The 13,973-nt window shown below is 40.9% G+C and overlaps 1 protein-coding gene across 1 annotated transcript; it reads right to left on the bottom strand.

Annotated features, from left to right (window-relative positions):
- Positions 1-574: 574 nt before the first annotated feature.
- LOC124273162 (rho-related protein racA-like) lies at positions 575-10,394 on the bottom strand. The gene is made up of 12 exons (XM_046708381.1): positions 10,127-10,394; positions 8,570-8,753; positions 8,259-8,427; positions 6,536-6,672; positions 6,243-6,342; positions 5,862-6,053; positions 4,919-4,926; positions 4,421-4,610; positions 3,061-3,291; positions 2,349-2,455; positions 1,608-1,847; positions 575-861 (listed from the first exon to the last, which is right to left on the bottom strand). Exons 2-12 carry the CDS (start codon positions 8,747-8,749, stop codon positions 649-651), a joined length of 1,767 nt encoding a protein of 588 aa, XP_046564337.1. The 5' UTR covers positions 8,750-8,753; positions 10,127-10,394; the 3' UTR covers positions 575-648.
- Between the last annotated feature and the right edge of the window lie 3,579 nt (positions 10,395-13,973).

Genomic DNA, 13,973 nt, shown 5'->3' with positions numbered 1-13,973 from the left:
GCCACATCTCCACCTAATGAAGGTTCTTCACGTGGAATATTTACATTAGTTTCCTTGAAGCACATTGAGGGTTTTGCGTAAACCTTTTTCTAAATGTTGAAAGTTCCATGGTTTTACTTGGATTGCTCCAGCCACAGGTATTTGATCAAAAACACATACGAACTAGATGCAGAGTTTGCGGTACCAAATTGGCAGTGAGAAAAAGTGCTATCTTAATACATAGCTGGTTGGTTGGTTTGTTGTTTAACACCACACTCAGCAATATTCCAGCTATATGGCGGCGGTCTGTAAATAATCGAGTCTGGACCAGACAATCCAGTGATCAACATTATGAGCATCGATCTACGCAACTGGGACTATCAAAAGAGACTGGAATATAATTTGACACTCATGGTTTTGGAAAAACACATTGCATCAGGAAGTTCCCATTTACGTTCGGATCAGCATGTCGGGAAGAGTAAGGTGGGAGGTTGATCTATTCTCTGCTGTCTGCTGTTCACTGTTGTGTTTCTCACAGTTATACACCAAACAATGGCGGTACATTAACTCCCAGCTGGGAAGTGCATTGCGCCACCTGATGGGATCCTTCCAATATCATACACACGATCAGCATTAACTTCCAACGATGAGTCTCTACATGACACCGGTTCACATGACCGAACACTTTCGTCCTTGTTTCGCCACCATCTTCTCATACTCCTCCACGTCCTGGAGGTAGGCCGATGGCGGCCATCGGTTCTCTTCCACGTGGACCCTATTGTCTCCTTTCAACATCACGAACTCTGGTCTTTTTGAGAAAGCTATATAGTTGGTTGAGATGAAGTGTAGGCACCATTTAGACAGCTGGGAGGCGTTGTGAAGCTACAATAACAAGATTCAGAAATATACGACAGCACCAAAAACATCACTATGAAGGGACTCGAACCCCGACTTTCGCTAAGATGGTCAAATGTTGTAGACCACGCTACCCACGTTCTGACCAATAGTGTATCTTAGGCCATATTTAATGGTCAAGACTTTTAGAATTTAAAGAATAAGTATAAAAAAGTCACCTCCGTCCTGTCCATCATTCTTGATTTCTAAATGTTGAATCCATGTACATTCTGATTATGAGAAATAGTTAGAAGTAAATAAATATTTATATAAATCTCGATAATGTATAGGAACCCTACCTGAGCTATGGCACCTCTGCACAGTGAATTGGGACGCCTTAGACAACTGGTTTTGTTTGTTTAACGCCGCACGCAGCAATATTCCAGCTATATGGCGGCGGTCTGTAAATAGTCTGGACCAGACAATCCAGTGATCAGCAGCATGAGCATCGATCTACGCATCTCGGATACGATGACATGTGTCAACCAAGTCAGCGAACCTGACCACCCGATCCCGTTAGTCGCCTCTTACGACAAGCATGGACACCAATTCTAACACGGATCTTCACGGGTGTTTAGGCGATTTGGTCACGCATGTCCACTGTATAACAATGCAGTTAGTTACAGTACTGTCGTATTCAGTCTCATTATCTGAGCTGTCATTACAGATTTCTAAAATGAGGAAATGAGTGTTGTTTAATGACGCACTGTTATGATGATGTTGAGCATCCCTACCTGAGATGTCAGAAGGAGACCGATGACGTCGATTTTGGACTTCTTGATGTTCTTGGTACAGCTCCGGTCAACTTCCTTGGTGATGTACAACTCACACATGTTCAAGAGGCGAGGCTGACAGTATTCATCCACCAGGACCAATATCCCGACAGCATCACCGCCTTCAATGGGGGCGTGGTCCGTGTAGAGATACTCCAGTAACGCCAGGAAACACTCACAGGTTGTGTTAGGAATGTTCACCTCGAAGACAAAACAATACGCATTATTTTACAGTAAACACGATCAGTGTCTGTTTAAATGTTCTACTGAGAATCAATGTATATTTCCCAATGTGATTCTAAATTTACTGTTACCACTTCACGAAACAGAATAGCGGCATGTAGCTTAGTTAATACGCTAATGTCCAGAGGGTCGGTGGGGTAGCCCAGTGGTTAAAGAGTTTGCTTGTCACGCCAAAGACCCGGGTTCGATTCCCCACTTGGTTACAATATTTGAAGCCCCTTTCTGGTGGTCCTCATATTGATATTGCTGGAATATTGCTAAAATCGACATAAACCTAAAACTAAAACTCACTATCATAATAGGTTATATGAATTCACACATCGTCCACTGAGTATGTTTACAAACATGTCAATAAATAGATAACCAATATATAAATCTCCATGCACAGTACGTGCACAACAGTGTACACAGGTGTCAGTATGTCGGATGATCTGCAGATGCAAGAACGCAAGACCCTACCTTGCACCTCCCGGACTGTTGAGCCTCGATAAAAGCGCCTCCAAACATGGCGGCCATGACGTCACACCGAGACGTCAGGACTACCTTGTGAGCGTACACCTCGCGTCCTGAAACAGTTGTATTAAAGCATCACAGTCTTCATCATAGAAAAGACTAAGTTACATACTCTTTGAAACAACCAGACAACCCAATGATCAACACCTTGAGCATCAATCTACGCAATTGAGACATGTGTCAACCAAGTCAGCGAGCCTGACCACCCGATCCCGTTAGTCGCCTCTTATGACAACCATGGGTTGCTGAAGACCTATTCTAACCCAGATATTCACGGGTCTAAGACTGACTGAGTGACTGACTGACTGAGTTTGGTTTTAGCAATATTCCAGCAACATCACGGCGGGGGACGCCAGAAATGGGCTTCACACATTGTACCCATGTGGGGATTCGAACCCTGGTCTTCGGCATGGCAGCCAACGCTTTGACCACTAGGCTACCCCACCGCCCCTCACGGGTCTAAGAACCAAGCAAACATACATATAGTGTAATGAGATTATCACTGAATAATGGTGATCCTTTCGTATAATCATCACCGCTAATTTGCATTTTTGTCAATGGCATTGTTTTGGAGGATAATTCGTACTAAATATTAACGTCAAACGTTAACGTAATATATTCAGTAAACCGACGAAAAATATCGATGACCCATTCTTACCTCCGATGTCGAAAACGACATCAGCTGCCTCTGGCTGGTTGAAATACAGCTCCTTCATGTTGGAGGCCGTCTCGTGGTTCAAGAAGATGGTGATTCTGTGGTTGAGGAATGCTTCACCGTTCAACACGTTGCGGCAAATTGTCACCAGATGGGGGAGTTTAAAGATCTCGGCCACCCTGGTGAGATCTTCCAGGCGTTGTTCACTGACGTCATCCGGCAGTCGGGGAGTTCCTGAAGACCAGACAGGAACTACTTATTTCGTAAACTGAGTAAAAGAAAGTACATTGAAATCATTTTTCTTCTGTAGATGAAAAAATATATTATAAAATTTTATGTAACCGAAACTTAAAAGAACTTTGACTAGGTCTTTTTAACCGTCGCCCATTCCTGCAACAATTTGGCAAAAGTAAGTTGTATCTGGGTATAGGAACACAAATTAAATTGCTTCGAAGAAGACTTTAGAAAAATGCATTTGCTGTACTTTTGCTTACAGGTTATATATTTTTTCCGAAAAAAGCAAATATACTATATATTGATTTTCGAATATCAGATGAGTATAATGCGAAAACAATCAATAGCTTAAAAGCTTTAAATCAAATTATATTTTTGAAAACAATGCCACGTAGAGCTAATAGGTTCTTAAGATTCTCAATCAAAATATATCTTTAAAAGTATCAAGCAGAAGTATTGTTGTAAGCGCAAGAGCAGTTCACGTTTTGAACATCAAATAGTTTCAAATGAAAATATAAACATACCATCAATTCCAATAAGAAGTACTTGCTATTTTTCGTCAGTTTACAAACAGCTTCGTATTGCCACAAGATGTAGGACTGCACTACTATGTAAATACCATTACATATGAGATACATATACCTCTCATGCATCATACTGTTGCTCCTAAAACGACTCGTCATTAACCCAATGCTGATCGAAAACTTCGAAAGCCAGAGTCAAAGGGCTACCTGGTCCAATATGTGCCAATTTCGCCGTAGTGTAAATCATTCCTTTTGCTATGAAACAACTGTTTCCTTTGTCCATACTCAAATATTCAAAAAGATGTTTACATGTATTAAGATCTCTGCGACTAGATAAAACTTCACTCACTTACTTGACTTTAACCAGTTTGATACAGAAGAAATAGAGGGAAATAATGTTTTACGCTTGGTTGTCATACAGGCTCGGATACAAACAATTTGTATCGATTACCGCCCATGCATGTCTATAATATTTGGCAAGTCTAGACTTCCGCAGGTTCTGAAAGTGAATCTATATGACTGTATTGTATGTTTTTTCATAAGTTAAGAGTTGAGTTTTTTGTGAAATAGCTCATTTCAGAGGCTAGATTCTTGTCTAAGCATACCCGTATACAGGAACTCCAACACGTGTGTAAATATGGCGGCCGTGATGTCGGCGCTGAGCTGAATGGTCACGTGACCTGGCTTGGTCTTGTAGTCTGTGTCGGACACACAGGTGATGCCGTCCACCTTGCCTGAGTTTAGGTCATCCCTGGTGATGACCAATGTCTCCTTGACCTTTGTCAGCTGGTTGGTCTAATTAAAAAAAAAAGTATCTGTTTAAATATTTACATACGCAGATGAAAGATCGAACCTGTTCGTCATTACTTTGACACGTAGGGTACGAAAGTGATAAAAGCTTTCGCTCGTCACGCCAAAGACCAGTATCACAGTGTGGTTTTTTTCTTCGTTTTCAGCAATATTCCAGCAATACCACGGTGGGGGACACCAGAAATTGGCTCCACACTGTACCTATGTGGGGAATCGAACCTGGGTCTTCGGCGTGACAAGCGAACGCTTTAACCACTAGGCTACCCCACCGCCCCGTTGGCACGACAATGTACCGAGATATCTGACACGTAGTGTTTCTATAAAACTGTCCAATACGGGCATTTAAATCACCAAAATCGTCATAATCATCACAACTTATGGCCAACAAAGTGTGTATTTAAACACAACGATTACTCTCAACCTCAGTCAATTCTATCTATGTATTAGGCTTCTCAGGTATGAGAGTGACAAGAGTCTTCTCTCAGTTTTGCATCAGATTTTTTCTGGATTTTTTTTTATTTTTTGGATCAATGTACGATCTCCTCTCAGCCTTCGCACGGACGCCGTACGGGCTCCGTACAATGTCCGTGCAGTAGCTGTGGAGACCGTACAGAAACCGCACGATTTCCGTACGATCTCCGTATCACCACCAAATGCGGGATACGGGCTTACGATTTTTCCAAATTTGTCAAACTTCGCTGTCTGTAGAATGCGATAATCGTACGGCCGCCGCCTGCCGCCACACGGCGACCGCACGGAAATGGAGTTTTCGGGCAGTTTACGGGCGCCGTAGAGCCATCGCAGGCCAAATGCGAACCAGGCATAATCGTTTGCAAAGGTTCATAGGTATATAAATACATATGGATGAATGAAAATGCACATTGAATAAAAATGTATAGTTAGTTATGTACAAACTTCTTAAGGAGTAATTTAGACTTGGTGCATAAAAAAAGGTAGACATCCCATGCCATTCATCAACGGCGACAACAGGAATCGGGTGTCATTATAGTCAGACCAATCATCCAATCGGATTGCTTGGATCGATGTTCCTAATGCCTATTACAGTCTGACACAGTTTCAGTTATTTACTTATATTCACTCACATAGAATCCTGGACTATCGCTTAGTGCGACGCTACACAACAAACACATTTAATCAAATGAGCCTTCCTTTAGTAATGCATCAGATATAAGACCAACGAAAAGTACGTTATTCAGAATCACAATGACTCATTACCTTTCTTGTATATGGCAACTGTAAGATTTGGGACGAAGAACTTTGAGGCTGAGGACAAGAGGATCTTGTGGGCGTCCAGTTGATGTCTGTCACCCAGGAGGAAGGTGACGTCCGAGAACTTGGGGTCCTTCAGGAGCTGGTACCAGTGGTCAGCAAACTCGGACGCCCCTATCTCCGGCAAAGGGGTCAAATCTACAATGGCTACATGATAAATAAAAAACAAAATCCTAAAACAAAATAATATTCGTTCTTTAAAGAAGTTAATAAACAGTGATCGATCTGCTGAAATGAAGTCGTAGAAGTATACATCTCATACACTACATTATTTTTTACTGACTACGTCGACTGTTTTAAGGTGTTGTTTGTGAGTAGAGCGTGTACCTGCGGGTGGCATTGGCGGACGAAGCGGCATAGGTTTTCTGAATCTCCTGAAACCGGTTTGCTTCTTCATGGCTTCAAGATTCTTTAATCCATACTTGATCTGAAATGGTTATCAGTCCATTATTCACCAATGACTTACAAGACAAGCCATCATCTTAGTTTGTCACACGTATTTTACAGTGTACTGAACAAGGAAATTATCTCGGAGATCGGTGACAGAACATGTATCATATCTTTGTGGGATACGAGATGAAGATGCAACTATTAAAGGAAGTATTGGAACTGGTACTTACAGCTCCCTCGAAACATTGCAGAATAGTTTTATAAGCCAGGGCACATGTTTCGTAGTAATTCACCCTCAGGGTCTTCGCTAATGCAGAACCTTCTTTGTAGGACACTGCTGTCTCATCCCCGGCACCTTTACGTAAGTCTGGAATGAATGTATATATACTTTCCATCAAAAGTTTAGACTCACTAGAGTAAATGTAGTCACTTTCTTCAGGCTGCTGTTCTAAACTAGATTTTGCCAAATATCCCATACCCAAGTAAGGCACTGTATACAGATGAACTGATGTATTGTAAAACAAATTCGTAACGTTGAAAAGATTATTGTCATGAGTTCAGTAAATGATAAAAATCAGTGAAAATTTGCGAATACTTAACAAAACTTTACATCAAAACGCAGCTCTGCACATGCACGATATTTGCACGTGCTTTTCAGCAAATTGATGCATGATCCTCGTGCATAAAGTTTGCAGTTGGTTCCTCCAGAAATTCATCTTCGATGTAACCATATATATATATATATACATAACATATAGTGAGTGTTTTAAGTGAGTCTAAACTTTTGATGGGACGTATATGTGTGTGTCTATGTATATATACAAGACACACACACACACACACACACACACACACATATGTAAAGTTTATGTGAAATGAAGAAGTGACCTTATCGTGCTACTGTTGGCTGTGGAGGAGGGCTCACCCGATATCTTTCGTTTCATTTCATCTCGACACTTAGTATTGGTCACAAAGACCATTTGTTATTTAATTCCAAGTTGTATGGGGAATTCTGTGATGCATTTGTCGCAGTTGAATATGAAATATACGTGGTGTAATATACGTTTCAATATACGTGATTTTGTAAACGTAAACACTATCCAATATGCGGAAAGCGCACTTCGGCATTCGTGTTAGTGCATTTTCGAAAACATCCCAACCGATATTCGGTTCATCGGCAACGTTTCAGAATTATCATTAGTGATTTCATGAAAAACTGATATAATTGATCATTAATATGTTATTTTGGAAATTCAATACTCCCAGTAATTTTCCGATTTTCACATTTCAAAACATACAGCAAATAACGCTGTGATTCGCGATTTCGTACTGTGTCAAAAATGGCGGCATTTACTATGAAACCTATTTTGAAAGGCTTTTACAGCACTTTAACTTTGTCTTAGATAATAGTGGATGGTATCAAGAAACAGGAGATTTTCCCGCAGAATTCGAAACTGTGAAGTATATTTGTGTGCGTGATATATTTAGACTGTATTGGACTTCAAAGTGAGGGTTGAGGAGGAATGACATATATGTCCCTGTGGCGCATTTCTGTGTAATTGTATAGCCGTACGCACATCATCGACAACTCGAGCGCAAATCTTGCACAACGTTCACTTTTCAAACCTTATGAAAATGTGCGCCTGAAAAAAATCTCGGCATCCAGGGGGTTATGCCTCATCCTGTTTTGGGTTACCCAGCTGATTAGGTCCTTAAACCAGATTTATCCACTAGCAACACTCAATGCTCTCTATGGGTTTGCTTCGGACATAAAGAGACACATGTGAAGTTTCTTTTATTGCTCAGTATATATACATTCAGGTGGATAGTGTGTATTGCCAGAAAACGCCCTATGCATCACAAAATCTAAATCAAAGTTGACATACATGTCGTTGTAAGGAGCTTACATTAAACAAAAGGTTGATATTATGAGCAATGATAAGCAACACTAACCTGCCTTGCAGCCAACGAGTACTGTTGCCGTATGAGGGCATTTTATTTCCACTTCATGGTACCACTTGTTACAGATGTTCTCTAAGGATTGTCTGTTCTTGACATCGAAACACAGAAGGAACACGTCAGTGTGGTAGTAGGCCTGGGAGCGGAGCCGGTCAAAGTCTTCCTGGAGATAAATGAGATGTTCGTGACCGTTATGGTTTAAATATAAACAATTTCTTTCTTTTCAAGAGCACGAACTATTTACACTCGACATACCCAAACCCGACCCCTGACAACAAATACCATTTGACCCCTGTTCACTGTACCTGCCCGGACGTGTCCCAGAGTCCCAGGGTTACAGGCTTGCCGTGGACCATGATTACGGAAGTGAAGGTGTCAATCACCGTAGAAGTGTACTCTGCAGGGAGAGAGGAACCTTCGGACGCAGACAGGAGACAGGTCTTCCCAACCCCTTCGTCACCGACAGCGACTAGTTTGAAAATCATTTCGCTGTTAAAACAAATGTTTACAAACATTGGTTAATACGTGAAACTGGATTTGTCTAAAACATACCAATTTTGTTCAAACGTAACTTCTGGTTTGTTGAAAACAGTTGCCACCCCTAAACTTAAGGTCCCTAATTTAAGGTACAAATACACCACAAATGATATAATTCATCATTTAATTTTTGTCTCATTTCTAGTCACCATTAAACATCAGTGTATTCTTTCTTATAATGGAACTGGGGCGATGGGGTAGCCTAGTGGTTAAAGCGTTCGCTCGTCAAGCAGAAGACCCGGGTTCGAATCCCCACATGGGTACAATGTGTGAAGCCCATTTCTGGTATCCCCCGCCGTGATGTTGCTAGAATATTGCTAAAGGCGGCGTAAAACCAAACTCAGTCAGTCAGTCAGTATAATGGAACTTCTCAATCAACATAAATTGTTTGTGACTTTTTAGTCACAACCACACAGTTTTCAGATATTTACGTTGTTTCTTGGAAAATATCTCATAAAACTAGGTGTACACTTACTTATGTGCGTCAGTTTAACTAGTTCAAGAAAATAAATGAAAAATTTTGGTGTTCAAATATAATTCTTACCACTAAGGTAGCTTCACAAAGTGTTACAGTTGACATGAGTAAGTTAACGGAGGCCTAGTGTCTTCGTGTCGATAATGAGACGTATCATACCATGTACATTGGGCTTATATCTCTCAGCACCATACCAGGAAGATTTAAAGCTGAAATAGTATATCGGATGGATATGGCTTTTTAAACCAGGTACGTGAGTTAACAATACACAGCAATCGTGTTAGCACATCCTGTTACTATCTTTAGATGTTATTTGTTGTCATTCATGAACTTGATGACGCTGTAAACTGTTATTGGAGCGTTGACAATGAAACCTTTACAAATCATTTCGAGACTGTACAATACTGAGCTGAAGGTTAGGGGCCGCCCGAGCAAAAGGGTTGTAGTTATGTTGCCCTAAAATACAATGTACCAGCGAGTTTTAAAACAAATATTTAGGATCGTAGTTTAAAATGTAACCTGGTTTTGCAGCTCAATGCAAAATATCTCATTTATGAGATCTGTGCGGTAAAGATCTGTGCGGCGTTAAACCCAAGTCACCTTCTCTCTCTCTCTTTCTCTCTCTCTCCCTCCCTCTCTCTCTCTCTCTCTCTCTCTCTCTCTCTCGCCCAAGTCACAATATTCCATGATATATCAGCTACAGTGTAAACATGATGACATAAACAGATGTATGTATGTAAAAGATATTTATTTTGAATTGTTTTATCCTCAAAATATTTATTTTGAACTTTTTTTGTCCTCAAAATATTTGTTTAGAACTACATATATTTTGTTCTCCCTCACCACTTACCTTTAGTTCATATTCCTACTGTCCTCTACAGTACACAGTCAGCTGAGTAAAATCTGGAGCTTGTCCCAAAGTGGTGAATTATACCAAGCCCCATCCGCGTTATGAGAGTAGAAATATGTTTAAACTAAACTTATGAATAAATTTGATACAAAGAAGACACTAATAAAAAACGACATGCAAACACTACGCACCACAGTGACACATATAGAACGTTACATGGATCAAGTGTTGAGGTGGACTGGTTTTTCCAGGGATGGAATGTATAGACGGATTTGTATGGAATCCTGGAAGGGACATTGTCGCGTTGTCGCATTGTCGCGTTGTCGCCCTCTCAAATACAAGCAAAATTAAACAAAACGCGACACGCGACATCGCAACAACGCGACATTTCGCCCATTTGTCGCACTGTCGCGATGTCGCGTGTCGCGTTTTGAATAATATATTTTTCATTCCTCAAAGGGCGACGCGCGACATAGCGACAATTTTCAAGGTCAAAATATGTCGCGTTGTCGCGCGTCGCCCTATGTAAGATGTGTAAAAACAGCCTAAAACATTACTAAAACGCGACACTCGACATATTTTGACCTTGAAAATTGTCGCTATGTCGCGTGTCGCCCTTTGGAGGAATGAAAAAATATAGCCTATTGTGTCTGTCACATAACTGATGAAAGTAGTAATAGTTTTAGTTAATATGAATCATATCACTGCTAGTCGAATGCTCTTCGACTGGAAGTACTGGAAGGTCTTTAAGTTTCGATAAATTCATCACCAAACCTTTTTTCTTAGATTAGAAAATATCACTTGGGTATCATGTATCTCAAAATAGAAGAACCCTTTGTTCAAACATCTATCTCTAACAAAAAATCATGAAGAAGATATGTACCAAACGGTGATACTTTTCACATGCACCGAAGAACAGAAACTGATCAGCTAACGTTTGAGATACATACGGCTAACTTTCATAGTGTTCTCTAGAGAACCGATGAAGATAGCAACTAAACTCTGGAAAATATAATTTTACTTGTCCCTCCGTTGTCTTTGGAGATACATTACTGCAATCGTTAGTTATAATCCACACTAATAGATCACTTGTACAGGTACATTTTGGTCGAAACCGGACGGTTGGTTTCAGAGTTACGGGTGTTTGAATTGTATTTGAGGGCTAGAAATTGCCCCAAACGCAGCCAGAAGACGTTTTTGAGACGGGAGCGAATCGTTGAAATGCAGCCGGGGTCACGAGGGTCATGTTCCTTTTAAGAAGTTCTTGAGAAGAAATAGTCCCCTCTTTAAAAGTCAGTATCTCAGTTGTTCTTTAGTCTACGGTCAAAACAATTAGTGTTCTGGAATCACCAAGACTTTGTCTATCGTCCAGGGTGCGTTCCACTAACCGATCTTAGCCCTATGTCAATCGTAAACCCCTAAAATCCCAATCTTAGCGTGACGTTACGATCGGCATACCGTTCCACTAACCAATCTTACCTAAGTCAATCGTAAAGTTAAGATTCCAAGTCTAAGGTGCTCATGACCAACTTAGGATAGCTAAAATCAATCGTAGAGAAACCAAAATGGTGGCTTTCCTATTCTATGTGAAAAACAAGAGCGAGCATTTCACCGTGAGCGTCCCCTAAAATCCCCATAAAATGAATTTGTATATTTCTGTGATGTAAACAAACACTGCACTGAAGCCTTACAAATGTCAGGCCAGTCTGACCACTGTCGTCATGGGAACACAACCGAGCGAGTCGGTGTGACACATTTGTACAACAATATTGCAACGTCATGGTTAAGAATAATGAAGTGAACAATGTTCTGAAGCAAAAAGATACAGAATATGTTTGATTTCACTGCGCATATTTGGTGGGGAATTCTAAAGGCAAGCCGCATGTGATTCAAGATTAAATTACATTTGTGACGTCATTCCATTGTCTGCTCGCTCCATTACTTTTCAGGAATGGAGCGATGTGTACCAGCTTCAAATTAAAGACTTCATTTTGTCATTTTGACATATAACTTTGATAACAGAAATATTCCCAATACTTTGAATGTAATTTAAGTAGGGTAATATCCTCGTAACTCTCCATTCCTTAAAAACAATGTGACTCTCGCACGAAAGAGTCTCGATCTAAGCTTGGATCGGATCGTAAGATCGGGACCGGCTAAGATCGGCCTAAGATCGGGTAGTGGAACGGGTGTAACTTTTAGCTAAGACGATTGTAAAATTGGCGTACCTTGCTAAGATTGATCTTAGATAAGATCGGTTAGTGGAACGGCACCCTGGGTTCCACTAACCGATCTCAGCCCTATGCCAATCGTAAACCCCTAAAATCCCAATCTTAGCGTGACGTTACGATCGGCGTACCGTTCCACTAACCAATCTTACCTAAGTCAATCGTAAAGTTAAGATTCCAAGTCTAAGTTGCTCATGACCAACTTAGGATAGCTAAAATCAATCGTAGAGAAACCAAAATGGTGGCTTTCCTATTCTATGTGAAAAATAAGAGCGAGCATTTCACCGTGAGCGTCCCCTAAAATCCCCCATGAAATGAATTTGTATATTTCTGTCATGTAAACAAACACTGCACTGAAACCTTACAAATGTCAGGCCAGTCTGACCACTGTCGTCATGGGAACACAACCGAGCGAGTCGCTGTAACACATTTGTACAACAATATTGCAACGTCATGGTTAAGAATAACGACAGCCGTGAAGTGAACAATGTTCTGAAACAAAAAGATACAAATATGTTTGATTTCATGTGCGATTATTTGGTGGGGAATTCTAAAGGCAGGCCGTGTGTTATTCAAGACCACTAACAGATTCTACATACGTTATAGAGGATGCCTCGTCACGCCTTGTTTATTCTGATTGACAAGGTTCAGGCACATATTAAAAGCTATGACACAATTGACATTATTAAAGTCCAGACTTAAAACCTGTTCTCAGTATATTACTTATAATCTCGGCTGTAAATACTCTCGTGTAAATTATCTGTACATAGCGTTTTGAGCATGCCCCAGGACGTGTGGAATGGGCGCACTATAAATATGCATATGACATTTATTATTATTATTATATTATGCCTGATACCCAGCGTTCACACGCACTTGCACCTGAAACCAAGGTGCTCACTACCCTAATATTTTGCTCTAGTTTTTTTTTCCACGTTTACACTTGGTTGGAAAAATACCCATGAAGGCCCGGGTTAGAATATTGAACTTCAATAACCCATGCTTGTCGTAAGAGGCCACTAACGTGATCGGGTGGTCAGGCTCGCTGACTTGGTTGACACATGTCATCGGTTCCCAACTGTGCAGATCGATGCTCATGCTGTTGATAACTGGATTGTCTGGTCCAGACTCGATTATTTACAGACCGCCGCCATATAGCTTGACTATTGCTGAGTCCGGCGTAAATCTAAACTCACTCACTCACTCAGTTGGTTCGTAAACTACTTCCATCATTTGCTAGACTATGCAAAGGGAGATAACTCGTGCCTCGCATTCCTCTACCTCTCGCACGAAAGAGTCTCGATCTAAGCTTGGATCGGATCGTAAGATCGGGACCGGCTAAGATCGGCCTAAGATCGGGTAGTGGAACGGGTGTAACTTTAGCTAAGACGATTGTAAAATTTGCGTAACTTGCTAAGATTGATCTTAGGTAAGATCGGTTAGTGGAACGGCAACCTGGCACTTTTTGTGCAGAAGTTGCACAATCGTACTGGACATCAGTTAAACAAACATAACTGCCAAACGGTACATTAAAGCGACTTGACCAGTCAAGGAAAATTGTAGGCATTTGGATTGCGCATCTGCTCAAGAACTTTGGCACTTATTAGCTCAGTAGTTTT

The sequence above is a fragment of the Haliotis rubra genome, unplaced genomic scaffold (genome assembly GCF_003918875.1).
Source record: "Haliotis rubra isolate DU_JTF1 unplaced genomic scaffold, ASM391887v1 Scf1772, whole genome shotgun sequence".
Classification (NCBI taxonomy): Eukaryota; Metazoa; Mollusca; class Gastropoda; order Lepetellida; family Haliotidae; genus Haliotis; species Haliotis rubra.
This window is presented reverse-complemented; position numbering and strand designations above follow the sequence as displayed.

Coding starts and splice junctions, on each gene's coding strand:
- LOC124273162 (XM_046708381.1), bottom strand. CDS start 8,749: ATGATTTTCAAACTAGTCGCTGTCGGTGACGAAGGGGTTGGGAAGACC. Junction 6,054..6,242: donor TCCGCCAATGCCACCCGCAG/GTACACGCTCTA, acceptor TAGCCATTGTAG/ATTTGACCCCTTTGCCGGAG. Junction 862..1,607: donor GTCTCCTTCTGACATCTCAG/GTAGGGATGCTC, acceptor TTGTTATTGTAG/CTTCACAACGCCTCCCAGCT.